This window comes from Leptidea sinapis, chromosome 36, assembly GCF_905404315.1.
Source record: "Leptidea sinapis chromosome 36, ilLepSina1.1, whole genome shotgun sequence".
In the NCBI taxonomy this organism is placed as follows: Eukaryota; Metazoa; Arthropoda; class Insecta; order Lepidoptera; family Pieridae; genus Leptidea; species Leptidea sinapis.
Genome location: NC_066300.1, coordinates 6,356,789 through 6,371,225, shown reverse-complemented (window position 1 = coordinate 6,371,225; position 14,437 = coordinate 6,356,789). Strand labels below are relative to the sequence as shown.

The 14,437-nt window shown below is 36.5% G+C and overlaps 1 protein-coding gene across 2 annotated transcripts in view; it reads left to right on the top strand.

The window, feature by feature from the left end:
• LOC126975595 (inverted formin-2) overlaps window positions 1-14,437 on the top strand; it is a 148,610-nt gene that overhangs the window by 127,327 nt on the left and 6,846 nt on the right. For both annotated transcript variants that reach the window (XM_050823556.1, XM_050823555.1), the window contains 12 exons: window positions 318-444; window positions 3,614-3,798; window positions 5,226-5,330; window positions 5,923-6,083; window positions 7,428-7,616; window positions 8,143-8,269; window positions 8,654-8,806; window positions 10,426-10,614; window positions 11,535-11,657; window positions 12,812-12,938; window positions 13,717-13,845; window positions 14,264-14,401. In XM_050823556.1, coding sequence (XP_050679513.1) covers window positions 318-444; window positions 3,614-3,798; window positions 5,226-5,330; window positions 5,923-6,083; window positions 7,428-7,616; window positions 8,143-8,269; window positions 8,654-8,806; window positions 10,426-10,614; window positions 11,535-11,657; window positions 12,812-12,938; window positions 13,717-13,845; window positions 14,264-14,401 — 1,753 coding nt within the window. The remainder of the gene's footprint in view (window positions 1-317; window positions 445-3,613; window positions 3,799-5,225; window positions 5,331-5,922; window positions 6,084-7,427; window positions 7,617-8,142; window positions 8,270-8,653; window positions 8,807-10,425; window positions 10,615-11,534; window positions 11,658-12,811; window positions 12,939-13,716; window positions 13,846-14,263; window positions 14,402-14,437) is intronic.

The following is a 14,437-nucleotide window of genomic DNA, read 5'->3' as shown; positions in this document are numbered from 1 at the left end:
GATGTAATGGGCATGGCGTTTCCATTACTATCAGGTAAACGTCCTGTTCGTCTCGTCCCATATTATCATTAAAAAAATACAGATTATTTATAGAGATACAGATCACGGATGTAAAAGCTTAAAAAAATCTTAATCGTTTTGACATAAAAATATTACCAAGGCGTCTCAGTACTAGAACCATGGTCATGACTATTGTTGTCACTGTCCTCATACCAGTTAAGGCATCACTTTCCATATGAATATTATTGTTGTTGTATTATACTGTGTTTATATCCCTTGTTGAAGGAATTTATTAAATAAATAATAATTGTTTGCAGGCTAAAATGGGATGCACGTGTCAACATAGAGATTTGTCAAACTCGGCTCGTAAGCAAAGTCTTCAGCGAGCCCTGTCACCTCCACCGCCGGTGCCTTTACCGCCGCCGCCACCATTACCGCCACCCGGTAATTACACAATAATTATAATATCCAGAAGATTCATTGTTATGGCGTGCAATTGCATGGAACGTTAGTTAAACATAAAATTGTATATCCAAAAAAAATATATGAAAACAAATTATTTTGAATTCTTAGAGTGACGGGTAAAATATACTAGAATTGGTGACTCGTAAAAGGTCGATGTATTATGGTACAAACATATCTTATTGTCCCTTAGCACAGGTGACGCCGCTTAATATTAGGATTTATAACTACTAAGCGTGGGGTCTCCCATGTAATAATGGAATAAATGGAGAATTGAAAACACTACCTGACAGCCCCATAATGCGTGTTATTTTCAATATGTGCATTAGATATTGGTTTTCTCGTATAATATTCAAAATACTTTTTAATACAAATCGTGGCTGACTACACGGGTCAACATGAAATTTGACTTTGATTGCAAAGCATTAAATTTCGGTAGTTTAGTTCGTAATTAGACGGAAAAAAAATATATGGCATGAAAAACTTTGCTTTTGTGCTTAGAAGACTGATTGAACGAAATTTTTAAAAATCTCGGATTTAAATTTTTGATTGAAAATAAAACTATTGAAATAAAAATGTTTATTATTTTTATTAAGTTTTACTATCAAATTAGCTTACAGAAAAGTGGAAAATAACTTCAAAGTGCACACTTTTACTTTTTCTTTTATGTTCATAGCTACTTTCTCTCAATAAACCCCAAATATAGTCGCCCATCATGTTTTCATTGTATTGGCCTTGATAGCGTTGTTCAAAATTCATGATGTCCTGATGGAAACGTTCTCCTTGCTCTTCGGAATAGGCTCCCATATTGTTTTTAAATTTATCCAAATGAGCATGCAGCATATGTACTTTTAATGACATCCTGCAGCCCATGGCCTTAAAATTTGTAAGCATATCCTCAACCAACTTTTCGTAGTTTTCAGCTTTATTATTTCATAAAAATCCAGAAACTACTGCTTTAAAACTGTTCCAACTTGCTTTTTGAGTACGATTCAGCAACTTTGGAAATTTTCCATCGGCGAAAATCTGTCTTATATGCGGACCAACAAAAACCACAGCTTTAACCTTTGCTTCCGATAACTTCGGAATTTTTTTTTTTAAGTATCCAAAAGCTTCTGAAGTTTCATCCAGTTTTTTAACAAATTGTTTCATCAACCCTAACTTAATGTGCAAAGGCAGCATTAACACTTTTTCCGCTTCAACAATCGGCTCAAATTTGACGTTCTGTTTTCCGACACACAATTCTGTTCTTACAGGCCATGACCGTTGAATATAGTGTTTAGATTCCGCTCTGCTATCCCACAAGCACAAATAACACGGATACTTTGTATATACACCCTGTAGCCCCATTAAAAATCCCACCATTTTAAAATCTCCAATCAGCTCCCAGTTATACTCACGATACTTTACAGATTCAAACAAAATTTTGACACTTTCATAATTTTCTTTAAGATGTACTGAGTGAGCAATTGGAAGAGACGGAAATTTATTTCCGTTGTGCAATAGAACTGCTTTTAAACTTTTTGTAGAGCTGTCAATGAATAAACGCCATTCGCTAGGGACACAGGGTATGCCAATTGCTTCAAACATACCTTTAATGTCATTACAAAAACAAAGTCCATCTTCCTTCGTGAAAAACGTTGCAAACATTTCATGCCTAGTCCGCTGATCCGTGATCTTAACATCATCAAGCAAATTCCACTGTTTTAACCGAGAGCCTAGAAGCTCTGCTTTATTTTTTGGCAAATTTAAATCTCTAATTAGATCGTTAAAATCTTCTGAAGTAATGAGATAGTGTTTTGGTTGTTCAGGTGTAGGCAAAAACTCCTTATCGGAATTACTTTTATAAGAACTAAAAGATGAGCCACTTTTCTGCGATAATTTTTTTGGTGGCTCAGGTACTGGTCGTGTCAGGTCGTGAGCAATTGGAGCAGAAGAAGATTCGAGGTCAGGATATTCAATAGGTTTTGCATTTTTACCTCTACGTCTTTTACTCGGATTCACCATACAAAAGTAGCAGTCAGTAATATGGTCTTTTGGTTCTCGCCAAATCCTTGGTATTACAAATTTCATAGACCTTTTCTCACCTCGATACCAACCTAAAAATATAAAAATAAAAATTAATATGTCTATTATTTTGGATTCATCGCTTAATTAAATAAAAATTGCTTACCTTCCAAACACCTTTTACAATAACTTGCAACATGTGGAGCCCATGGCTTATCTTGATTCCGTACAGGACAGTCAAAATATGCTTCATAGGCTTCACAGAGAACGTGAGATGTCTTTAGTTCATATTTCACGTCTCGAACTTTAATAAATTGACCACATATAAAACAAAATGCATCAGCATCGTATTTGCACTTTCGTGACGACATTTTAAGTTATTCTGGGCTTGTAAATAACACCTGATGGTTGTTTATCACTCGGGTGCCATCTAGCGGCACAGTGTAAACGTTAATACCCCACTCTCACCGCGCGGTCTTTTTAAAAATATTAAAATCAATTAAAATTTATAAAAAAATTTAAAAATGAGTATTATTATAACTATCACAAAAGCAAACTTTATACCGAAAAAAGGTATTTTCTTTTCGTTTTTGTGCATAACTATCTGGAAAATAATAGTATAAACTTTAGGACAAAGAACGAAAATTTTTTTGTAGAGTCGTGCTATTTACGAGTTGTCAATCCCAGAAAATGTTTAAAACAAATATGTTACGAAATTCAAAAGAATTGTTAAGAAACGTTTGTATGGTAAAGGCAATAACATAAATTACTTTCTTAATGATACCACTGATTGGGAATGGAGCGACCTTCCTCAATTTTAATTTTACATTATTTTAGAATTAGTAATAGTGTATATAACGAACAAATTTGGTATAATTGATTATAGATGCACTATAGTATAGTCTAAGAGCGTAAACTCGCCAACAAACTGTTGCAACAGTTTGGCGAGTTGTAAATTTTTGTACCAAATGTGCATATATTTATGATTAAATTAATTGAAAAATAAAACATTATAACCATATTTAAAAAAGAAAACCCGCTCTTCTCAGGTCTGGTCACGTCTTACGAAGGTGTCGTTCAATTGTCAATTCTATATGTATACGTTTAAGGCCTTAATTTCACATTGAATTTTGTTCCCCGTCAGCTGCCCCCCTGCCCCCCGCGCCGCCGGCGCCCCCTCCCCCCCGCGGGCCTCCTCCCCCGCCGCTGATGACGTCACCCGCGCCGCCGCCGCCCCCGCAGTGTGACGTGACGCTGCCGCAGCAAGAGACTCCGATACCAAAAACCAAAATGAAGACCATCAACTGGAACAAAATACCGAACAATAAAGTGAGTGTTGTTTTTAGATACAGCGTGTCAAGTATTAGTTAGGGTTTCAAAAGGGGCGCTTCTGGTGGTCTGATATAGAAAAAAACTTCCTTAGGTTCTTAATGCTCGGTTTACATTATTCCAGTTCAGTAATCCAAGTTAAGCGCTGGACTGGATCATATCGTACACATTATTCCAGTCATTCAAAATCTGTAAGATTAGAAGAAGTCTAGATATTGTTTTAAAACTGTTAAATTATTACTGTTAGATGACGTAGTGGAAAAAGAAAAAAGCGGATTTTAGTGCGAAATTGTATAAGCAAAAGAAATGAAAATGGAGGTTTAGTAATGCTTTCGCAGCAGCTGAAATCAGAACATGCTTTTGCATGCAGATTAGCAATGAGGATGACAGTAGATCATTTTGAGGAATTGTTATCATTAATTTAAAACAATACTCAACGTAGTGATACACCATTAAGAGATGCCATACCTGCAATAATAAAACTAGAAGTCACCCTTTCATTTTTATCTACTGGAAGTACGTACAAAAGCCTCATCTCATCATCTGTTTCGGTTGCCAAAATCAAAGTAATAAAAGACACAATATTGGTTCTCCGTACAAAAAAAAACTGAAGAGTTTGGTTTTCAGTTAACTTCATTGTGAGGATGGAGAACCTGTGGAATTCCACAAAAAAAACAAAATGCGTATTCACTGTTCAACGTAAAATCAAGCACTGGATTGGCCGTTTACACTATTCCAGTGGCATTGAAATGGTCGAGCTGGAATCATCCGGTCAACACACTGTTTTTGTGTTAAACCACTTCGAAAGTCATAATAAATCATCGCTCTAGAATTTTCTCGAGTCAATTTCATTTTCTCAACGACTATATATATAGAAGCATCAGATCTGTTGCCAGAAGCTTACACGGTCCTTACGGTCCAAACGAGACCACAAAAATAAAAGAAAGGGTACGAAAGATGCTAGCAGAAATGATCGAACCACTAATTAAATTAATTATCGAACCAACAAATTCGCAATAATTCTGTATTTTTTTTTATACCATTTGTAAGTTACTCATAATTATTTATGTTTTTAGAACTTTCATGAATATAGAGCGCTGCATGCGAATAAAGGTTTAATTTTTCTTTCCCGAGTTAATAATTACTCCATATAATGTAAATAAAGATCTGTAAAAACAGTAATAACACTAGCAAGCCTGAGTTCGTATTCTTAAAGGCTATGATACCATTGAGGGTATAATTAAGTACCTACAGCAAAACATAAGCTGAGCAAGGGAACAGGAATAATCTTAATCCTTTATCCAAAGGAGAAGAACTAAAAGAGCGTTAATGTCTTAAAAGATGCAATAATTTAATAAAAATATTATTACTCGACGAGTTCATATATCATCATCAATATATATATATTATGCTCAATATATTTCCAGGTGATAGGACAGAATAACATCTGGTCTATCGTGGCGTCTAGTCACAAACATTCACCAAAGACTGAGCTAGACTGGAGCGAGATTGAAGGACTATTCTGCCAACAAGTGAGTATTACAATCTCGTGTACATATAATCACACCAAATAGTCTCTAAAGGTTTTTTAAAGCTATACATCTTTTGGCGCGCAAATTCAACACCCTGACGTTAGCTACCAAACCTCTTGCAACTCATATGTCAACCACAACCAAGTTTTAAAATAAAAAATATGATTTCTCTCCAATTGTAGAAAAATAAATTAATTATATTTAATTTCACGTTATTTAACTAAATTGTTCGATTATATTTTTATTATTTGTATTGATTTTTGTTTTGTTACGCCAAAGAAGAAAAAGTTCTTGCGTGCGTACATAAGTAAACACAGACATTTTTTTTGGCTTTTGTTCGAGTCTATACTTTTGATCGACTTGACTCTGTCTCTAAATTTTGATTTACTAATAACCGGTTGATAAACGCATGTTTATTAAACACTAGTACATTTTACCCAGGTTGTACATCATACTTACTAATATTTATAACGAGGCTGCATAAAACCCTTAAGAGTGAATATAGGAATGACCCTATTATCTTTTGTCCTTCTGTTCCACAAAAACTCTTTTATCATTACCGGTATTTGTAGCGTCGGTTTTGTTGCTTCAGGTTCAACCGACAGGATCAGCGGGCTCGTCCCCTCGGCTGGGCAGAAGTCCGATATGTGACAGTTCTGGTGAAAGGAAACCCAGGAAGGAACCCTCGGAGATCACACTGCTTGATGGAAAGAGGAGTCTCAATGTCAACATATTTTTGAAACAATTCAGAAGGTAGAACGATATTACATATTAAGTTTTCATTAAACATAGAAAATATTAGAATTGTTATCATTTAAGGCAAGCAGTAAGAATATAGAGTATTCTGTTAAGTTTGAAACAATTAGTGATGGTTAAGTTAACAGCAGTAGAATTGTCTAAGACATGTGCATAAGTCGTCAAGGTAGTACTACCTATCTGCTATCTATCATCATCATCATCAGCTGGAAGACGTCCACTACTGGACAAAGGTCTCCCCCAAAGATTTCCACGACGATTCTGTTTCAGAAGTTGGGATACTTAATTAATAAGTTATACTGGAGAATATTAACTAACGGCCGTTCAGAATATACAGTCTATCTCTTAATTGAGATAAAAATCGTAACTATCGTTGACTTTTCTGTCCCAATAAACTTATCGAAGGTAACTCACCTTATCCGTGCACGCTGTCTGTCAACGGGATGACGTATAGCTTACCAGCGATATAAAGTTTGTATAGAAATTGCAATTCACGCGTCCCAATATAAGGCGATAAGAATGACTTATCGGGTATATTGGGACAGCTTCAGATTATTGACAGCTGATTACTGACAGTAGAAGGTAGTAATTTATCTCTATCTGTAGATGGTATATTGGGAACGGCCGTTAGTCTGCTAAGTCATAACATCTGAGAAGCCTACATGTATATAAATACACTAGTTTTTGTTTCAATAATATAAACCGAGTAATTTTGAAGTTACGATGAATGAAATAATTAACTGATCGCGATGTTTCGGGCGCCGCTATGAGTGAGTATAGTGAAGTGACGTCACGTCGAAGCGTTCAGCGGCCCCGCAGAGCCTACGTTAAGGCGAAGAGTAAGCAGAAAACACGCAAACATGATGTTTTTAGACAAATTTTGTGGTGAAAGTATAGCATTTCGAGCTATGAACACTATTTAATCCTGTTACACATATCCTTAAGTCTTATTTGTACGTTGCTAATGCTTGCTGTTGGTTATAGTTAACACTGCCGAGCCTTTTTGAACTACCACTTTTCTATAAAGTTAAACAAGTTTTTTGGCATGGCGTGACGCATTTTTTTGGTACTTCTCTCAGAAAAGTTATTCTTATAGCTTGTACTTTTTTGTGTAGGTTCATTTATTCAGATTAGTAGTGAATAACGAGGATTGTAAGCATATAAACTGTTTTCCACGCAAGAATTTTGAAAATATTGGCTTTGTTACATAGCAGCAGCCTTGAACTCATATCGCTCAAGGTCGCTGGCATTTAGTGTCGCCTTAACAACTCCTAAATATCTATAAATAGAGCATAATATGAAAATTTCAATGTCAAAATTTGATAATATTTTTTATTGCAGTTCAAACGAAGATATAATCCAGATGATTCGGGATGGTGCCCACGACGACATCGGCGCGGAGAAGCTTCGTGGCCTGCTCAAGATATTGCCGGAGTTAGACGAGTGCGAAATGCTGAGGACTTTCTCCGGTGACGTCACCAAACTGGGGAATGCTGAGAAATTTCTGATGCAACTGATTCAGCTGCCTAAGTAAGTACAGCAATCGCAAGATGCAGTTTGCGCATCTCGCGGTCGTCGTTACGTGTTTGTTACGCTACATTTTTTGCGCAATAGTGTCTAATACAAACTTTTTTATGAAAGAAGGGACGAGACGAGCGAGGCATTCAGCTGATGGTAATTGATACGCCTTGCCCATTACAGTTCAGTGCCGCTCAGGATTATTGGAAAAACCTAAAATTCTGAGCGGCACTACAGTTGTGCTCGTCACCTTGAAACATAAGGTGTTAAGTCTCAATTGCCCAGTAATTTCTTTTTTGTTTACACATTTCTGCTTCACGGCAGAAATAGACGCCGTTGTGGTATCTATAATGTAGCCGGCATTCTGTGCAAAGGAGCTTCCCACCAATGATATTTAAAAGTAATCTCAATAAAAAACCTCTTTTAATACTATAATATCATTGCCTCCCACTGATTAACTTGTAGGTATTATAAACAAGGATTACAAAATTACTTTTACACAAACAATTGATTTTATTGGTTGCATACATCTTTCCAGTTACAAGCTCCGTATTGAATGTATGCTTCTGAAGGAAGAATGGTCTTCCACCGCTGGATATCTAGAAAGTGCTATTAACGCTATCTTGGTGGCCGGAGATGACCTCATGAGTTCCAGAGCTATACAGGTGATATAAAATATAAACTTATGTCTTATCTCAGTTCACCTTAACTGCTAATTTTATAATTATCTATTCTTATGGTCTCTCATAATCCTTTCCTAATTGACCCTCATGTGGGATTTTTTTTATGACAATAAGGTACGAGACGGGCAGGAAATTTAGCTGATGGTAATATATGAATTACTGTCCATTGCAATGCAGTGCTGCTCAGGATTATTGAAAAACCTAACAATTCAGAGTGGCATAACAATTGCTCTCGTCACCTTGAGACATATTTTTTGACGTGAAAAAAAATTGTTTTAAAGTTTAACAAAATTAAGCAAATATTCAGATTTTTATATAATTTTGTACATGTCTTCGTATTATAATAATATCTTCAATATATTTCAGGAAATATTATACATATCACTGATAGCTGGTAACTTCCTGAACGCCGGAGGGTACGCGGGCGGTGCGGCCGGTGTCAAACTGTCCTCACTGCAGAAGTTGTCTGACATCCGCGCGAACAAACCCGGGATGAATCTCATGCACTACGTTGCTATGGTATGCAAGATTAATAAGTATTCAATAATTATTTACACTCATGCCTTAAATCCTGTATTAAAGATTCTGAAACAGTTAGCTTATTGCCAACATTAAAACACCCAATGTTCTAACAACCTACATCATCTAAATTCAGTGCGTCATTATATCATCCATATTCATAATAACACGCCTTTCGATGATTTATATTTTGGGTGTAGATAAGGTATTGTATGCAACTGTTGATAATTAGATATTATAACACGAATGTGGGCTTATAGTATCACATGAGTTTTATTATGCAGCTACTCTCATTCAGCAATCTCCTACAGCTACCCTACATGCTTGTCTAGCAAGGCGTTGGAACTATCAAAAGTGTCTGGCTAAGGAGGAAACATCATCTACTTATTATATACCCAAGTATTTTATATAAAAATCAGCTTTTATACTATGACGTAAGAAAATTATAATTTCATGAACATTAAAGGTTGTGCCAAGGTGTTTTTTCTGTCTTGGCTGATTTTGAATAATATTCTGAAGGTAATACCGAACACACTTTATTATTTGATGTGACTATAGATCGGTATTTTAGTACCGTTTACCTGCCAAAGCCACTGCAGCCCAAACTCCATAATGACTCATCATTCTTACCTGTGTTGGGAGCATGGGCTGACAAACTTTCAGCTTTTATAAAATAACTATTTCTATTTGCATAAATAACTATTTCATAAGATGGTTTGCAGTAATTGTGAAATACGTTAATATAAAAGCATTGTCAAAGACGTTTCTTTGTACAACAAATGCGCAAGGGAACTAGTACAATCTCGTCATCGTCTGTTTTAAACTGATTTTTCATTTTGATTGATTCTCAATTGGCAATGGCAAGATAAACTTGTTGTTGTATGTCGACAAGGCCTTATGAGATATGACAACCCCGTGTGTCTACTTTATATTTTACTGGCATATTCCATTCCTGATAAGAGTTTATAATGTTCAAGGCAAAATACCACACAAGTAAATTATTCTCAATTATTTCTTACTTCTATAACAACCGCAGTGAAAACCTGAATTGGTCCAGTATCTGTTCGTTTCTTTGAATTACGGTTTCCTTAACCGGATTAAAATTTAAGACAAACGATTGTAGGGGTCAACTGATGGTATATAGGTAATTACGGCTACATATACTCTCTTGCATCACGTGAGGAATATCACCATAGTTGCCGTATCGTTCTGGAAAGACCGCGCAAGGGCGTTCATTTCTGGAAGAAAGTTCGTTGAAAAGCGTACTGTGGAGTAACGCCACACATCCAAATGAAGATTATATTCGAGACTTGTCAAGCTGTTTGGAACAGCTGTTTACGAGTGGGAGGCTCCTTTGCACAGTATTCCTGCTGGATTATGGTTATCACAACTGCGCCTTTTTCTGCTGTTGCAGTATTGTGTACGTATTATTGTGCTTTTCGGTCTGAAGGGCGTGAAATCACTGGGCAAATAAGACTTAACAGTTTATGTCTCAAGGTGATGAGCGCTATTGTAATGTGGCTTAGAATTTTTGGGTTTAACAAGATTATTGTCAAAGAAAAGGTCCCCGTGTCAAATGCGATAGACGACAATTCAATGTATGTGTCTCCTTCTTGCAGCAAGCAGAACGAAAGAACAAAGAGCTGGTCCACTTCGCGGATGACACCCGCGTTCTAGATGAGGCAGCCAAAGCGAGCGTGGAACAGCTGCACAATGAAATCCAGGGCTTGGCCAGTCGCGTGTCTGCTCTCCAGAGAGACATTCACATGCAGCACGACATCCGCCAGCAGTACGGGGACTTTCTGCAGGTCTGTGGATATCTGAACTGAACTGTGGAAATGTGTTGCTGAACATCATCGTAATTAGTATTATTACTGTGAGGACACACCTTCATACCAATCATCATCATCATATCAGCCGGAAGACGTCCATTGCTAGACAAAGGCGTCCCCCCAAGATCTCCACGATGACCGGTCCTGCGCTATCCTCATCCAACATATTCCAGCGATCTTGAACAGATCGTCGGTCCATCTTGTGGGGGACCTACCAACACTGCATCTTCCGGTATGTGGTGTCCATTCGAGGACTTTACTGTCCCAACGGTCATCTGTCCGTCGAACTGTGTGCCCTGCCCACTGTTCTTCACAAAAATACCACACACATACATAAGTGTAGGTGTGTCTCGCATCATTTTCTTAACAGTCAACAGTGTTCGTAGTAATTGTAAATATAGTCAAATATTATAATATTTTTATTCAAAATAGTATTTTATACATTACTTATTGAACTGTACAATCCATGAACCAATCGAAAATATATGCGTGAATCCTGAGAAAAACGGGCACAAGAAATTAAGCGGGCGTTTTCTTTTTAATAAAATTTCGTATTCAAAATAGAATTTAACATCACTTATTGGACGTCAATAACTACTACCCATTCAACGAGAAGAAACTCAGCTGGTTTCATTCTTATAATAAAATTTCGACATAATGTAATTTAATTCTATAAAATGTACTAGTAAGTAGACAGAGCGCTCCATGTCATGTCTGTGGTATCAATAAGACATTAATTTATACTATAGGTAGTTTATTAACAGATTCCATCTTTCGGACACTAGACTATAATAGCCCTTCGTTAAATTTCGGAGATTAAGTCTCGTAATATGCTTTATTTTTAACAGCGCCAAGTATTTTGGCAGAAATAGTTTACACTTTGAATTATCACGCAGGTGGCTGAGAGTGAAGTATCCGCTTTGAAGAAAGACATGGAGGAGGTGGGCAGTCTGAGGGTTCAGCTCGCGGAGTTCTTCTGTGAGGATCCCGTCTCCTTCAAACTGGAAGAATGCTTTAAGGTGAAGCTCGGTCTTTTATTAATGTTAAGATACTTACTGTAATTCTATTTGGCGCTGAAGGTTTTGTGGCACACATATTATTTCTAACTTTATTAACACGATGATTCCTAAATAACGTGAAGCATATAGTATTTTAGAGTAAATACTAGTTAAATCTGTATTTTCTTAACATAAAATGTATTTAAATTATTTTCGCTAAACTATTCAATTTTGAAGTAAATTGCAGAGACATGACGAGTAAAAAAAGATGGACTCCGTGCCGTGATATTAGCAAGTGAAACATCGTTATGCTGGTGTGTGTGCGGTTACGGGGGATACTAGTTACACAATTTTTTATCCCTTAAATAATCATATAAGGCCACAAATACTTATATAGTATCGTTTTAACACTTTTTCACAACGCACGACGGTTTTTTTAAAATATATATTGAGACGCAAACTGATCTGTCACAGACGATGACAATTCTCATAATGGCCGCCTATCGGCCTGTAGTAGTGTAAGTGTGTGCGTGGGGCTATGTATTTACACGTTAATCGGCTTGTTTTGGTGCTACACTGTTATGTAAGGTGACACGGAGTCCTCATTTTTTACTAGTCCGTGATTGCAGATTGCTATATTTCTAGTCTATATTTGCTTGGCTAATAGTTATTTACTCATCTTCTCTCCCAAGCCCTTCATCATTTTAAGGAGCACATTTCAAGCCAGATCAGACCATTTTTTGCTCAGAAATGTATTTGTATAAGAGTGGACACCTAACTATCCAACGCGGAAATGTTGTATACTCGTACGGCCTTACAAATAAACATGGTACAAAGTTATAACTAAGCATAAACAAAGAATATGCAAACTGTTTACAATATCGTTGACAACACTGTCAATACAATGACAATTCTGAAGTTTTCCGAATGACAAGCTGCCTTGCAAATAAACGCGGGAAACGTTATACGTCCGAATAAACCAATCGTAAGCAAAATGTCTATTTGTAAACATTTTGAATTTTGTTGGTTTATGATTATTTATACTTTTATATGTAAGGCCGTTAGTATATAAATCATGTCATTAAATTAAGTTTTGTAAATAAAGTAAAAAGCAATATTATTTTCTATAAATAAATATTGAATTACTTGTTAAATTATTGGCGTATAAATTACAGATATTCTCAACGTTCTGCAATAAGTTCCGACAAGCCGTGCAGGACAACGAGCGCCGGCGAGCCAATGAGGAGCAGGCGGCTCAGCGACGGAAGGCCAGGGATATGGCAACAGCGAGGAACAAAACTGGTATTTATTAACAACTTGTAATTATTTAAAACTTAACAATTTGTTATGTTTTTAAAGTGATAACCCTCACTAGGATTAACACACAAATAAAATTTGAAAACAAAATTTTAAGAACGATGCGGGACTCCAACCCACGAGCTCTGGCGTTTCGTGCCAGTTCTCTGCCAACTGAGCCAACCGTTCGAGTATGAGATAACGAGACGTATCGTCATAAAATCTTGTATACTTTGTTCAACTCTCAGATTTGAGGCTAGGGATCTTTCGCATATAATCAAAGGACTCGTGAAGCTTGGTGCTTAACATCGATATTCAGGAAATGCCCTTATGTAATCCCTAAAGAGAGGGTTTCGTTCAAAGTGCTTTCTGTCCCGGTACGAGGGTGGAAAGAACTGAAATATTCTTTTCACTGATGAAATAACTATCACAATTGAATAGCACTAGAATGAGCAAAATGATAAATAATATAATATGAAAGTGTACGCTCACAGCACAAAAGAAACTTCACAAGTGGTCGGAAAATCGAAACGTTGTCATTATCCTGCGTCAGTCATGGTTTGGTAAAAGTTGTTTTATCAAGGAATTACAAGGCTTGATTTTTGAAAAATGGGTCTTAGTTACGAAAACAAACATAATATATGAACGTCTTCTTACAGTGTTCCCGCCATTATCTAACCTCGCTCTCTCTTAATTCACAATGGCTATACTTGTGGCATTTTCTTTAATGAATTCTGATCTTATAAAAATATTAATAAAAATTAGCTATATTTATCTTCTGCAGGTGGAAGCGTTTGTAGTACGCCCGTATCTGAAAGTGAGTCTTTAATGGAGTCCTTATTGCTGGACATCCGGAACGGACTCACCAGGAGGTCCCTGAGGAAGCAGAGCAGAGACCCTTCCCCATCCCCTGGTAATATTTTAATTCGAAGCACGTAGGATAAATTAATCGGATAATTCACTTTATTATTTTGAAATCTGAGTCTAGTACACGTTAAACTCAAATGTGCTTATATCTTCTACGAGAACTTTGAATTTCTATTTGTTAAGTTAGTAAATTTCTTATAAGAGCACTTTATTTTGAGTTATAGTTAGTGTAACTCATGAAGTCAGCTTGATTGTGAGAGCGATCAATCCGAGAGTACAAATTATGCTACCAGAGTTATTTAAACACAATACTAATAATATTCATTGCAAATATTATTTCTTTATGAAAATAATATTGCTTGTATTTCGTATTATTAACTTCACTTTGATTACGTTTTCACTTTTATCGTATGGTGTTACGCAAACAACGTTTTTTTCCTCTAATAAAATGTCATTAATTCCAGATGTGACCCCAACGGGAAGTCTCCGTAGACGGAGCAGAGCAAGTCCAGGGGAAGATGAGGAGGGTTTGTTGGAATTTCTCCGTCACGCCTCTCCAGCCGCCAGCGACCTGAGGGAGAGAAGCGCATGGGGGAGCTTAGGTATGACAAATAGGTTTTATTTGAGTAAGTGATAAT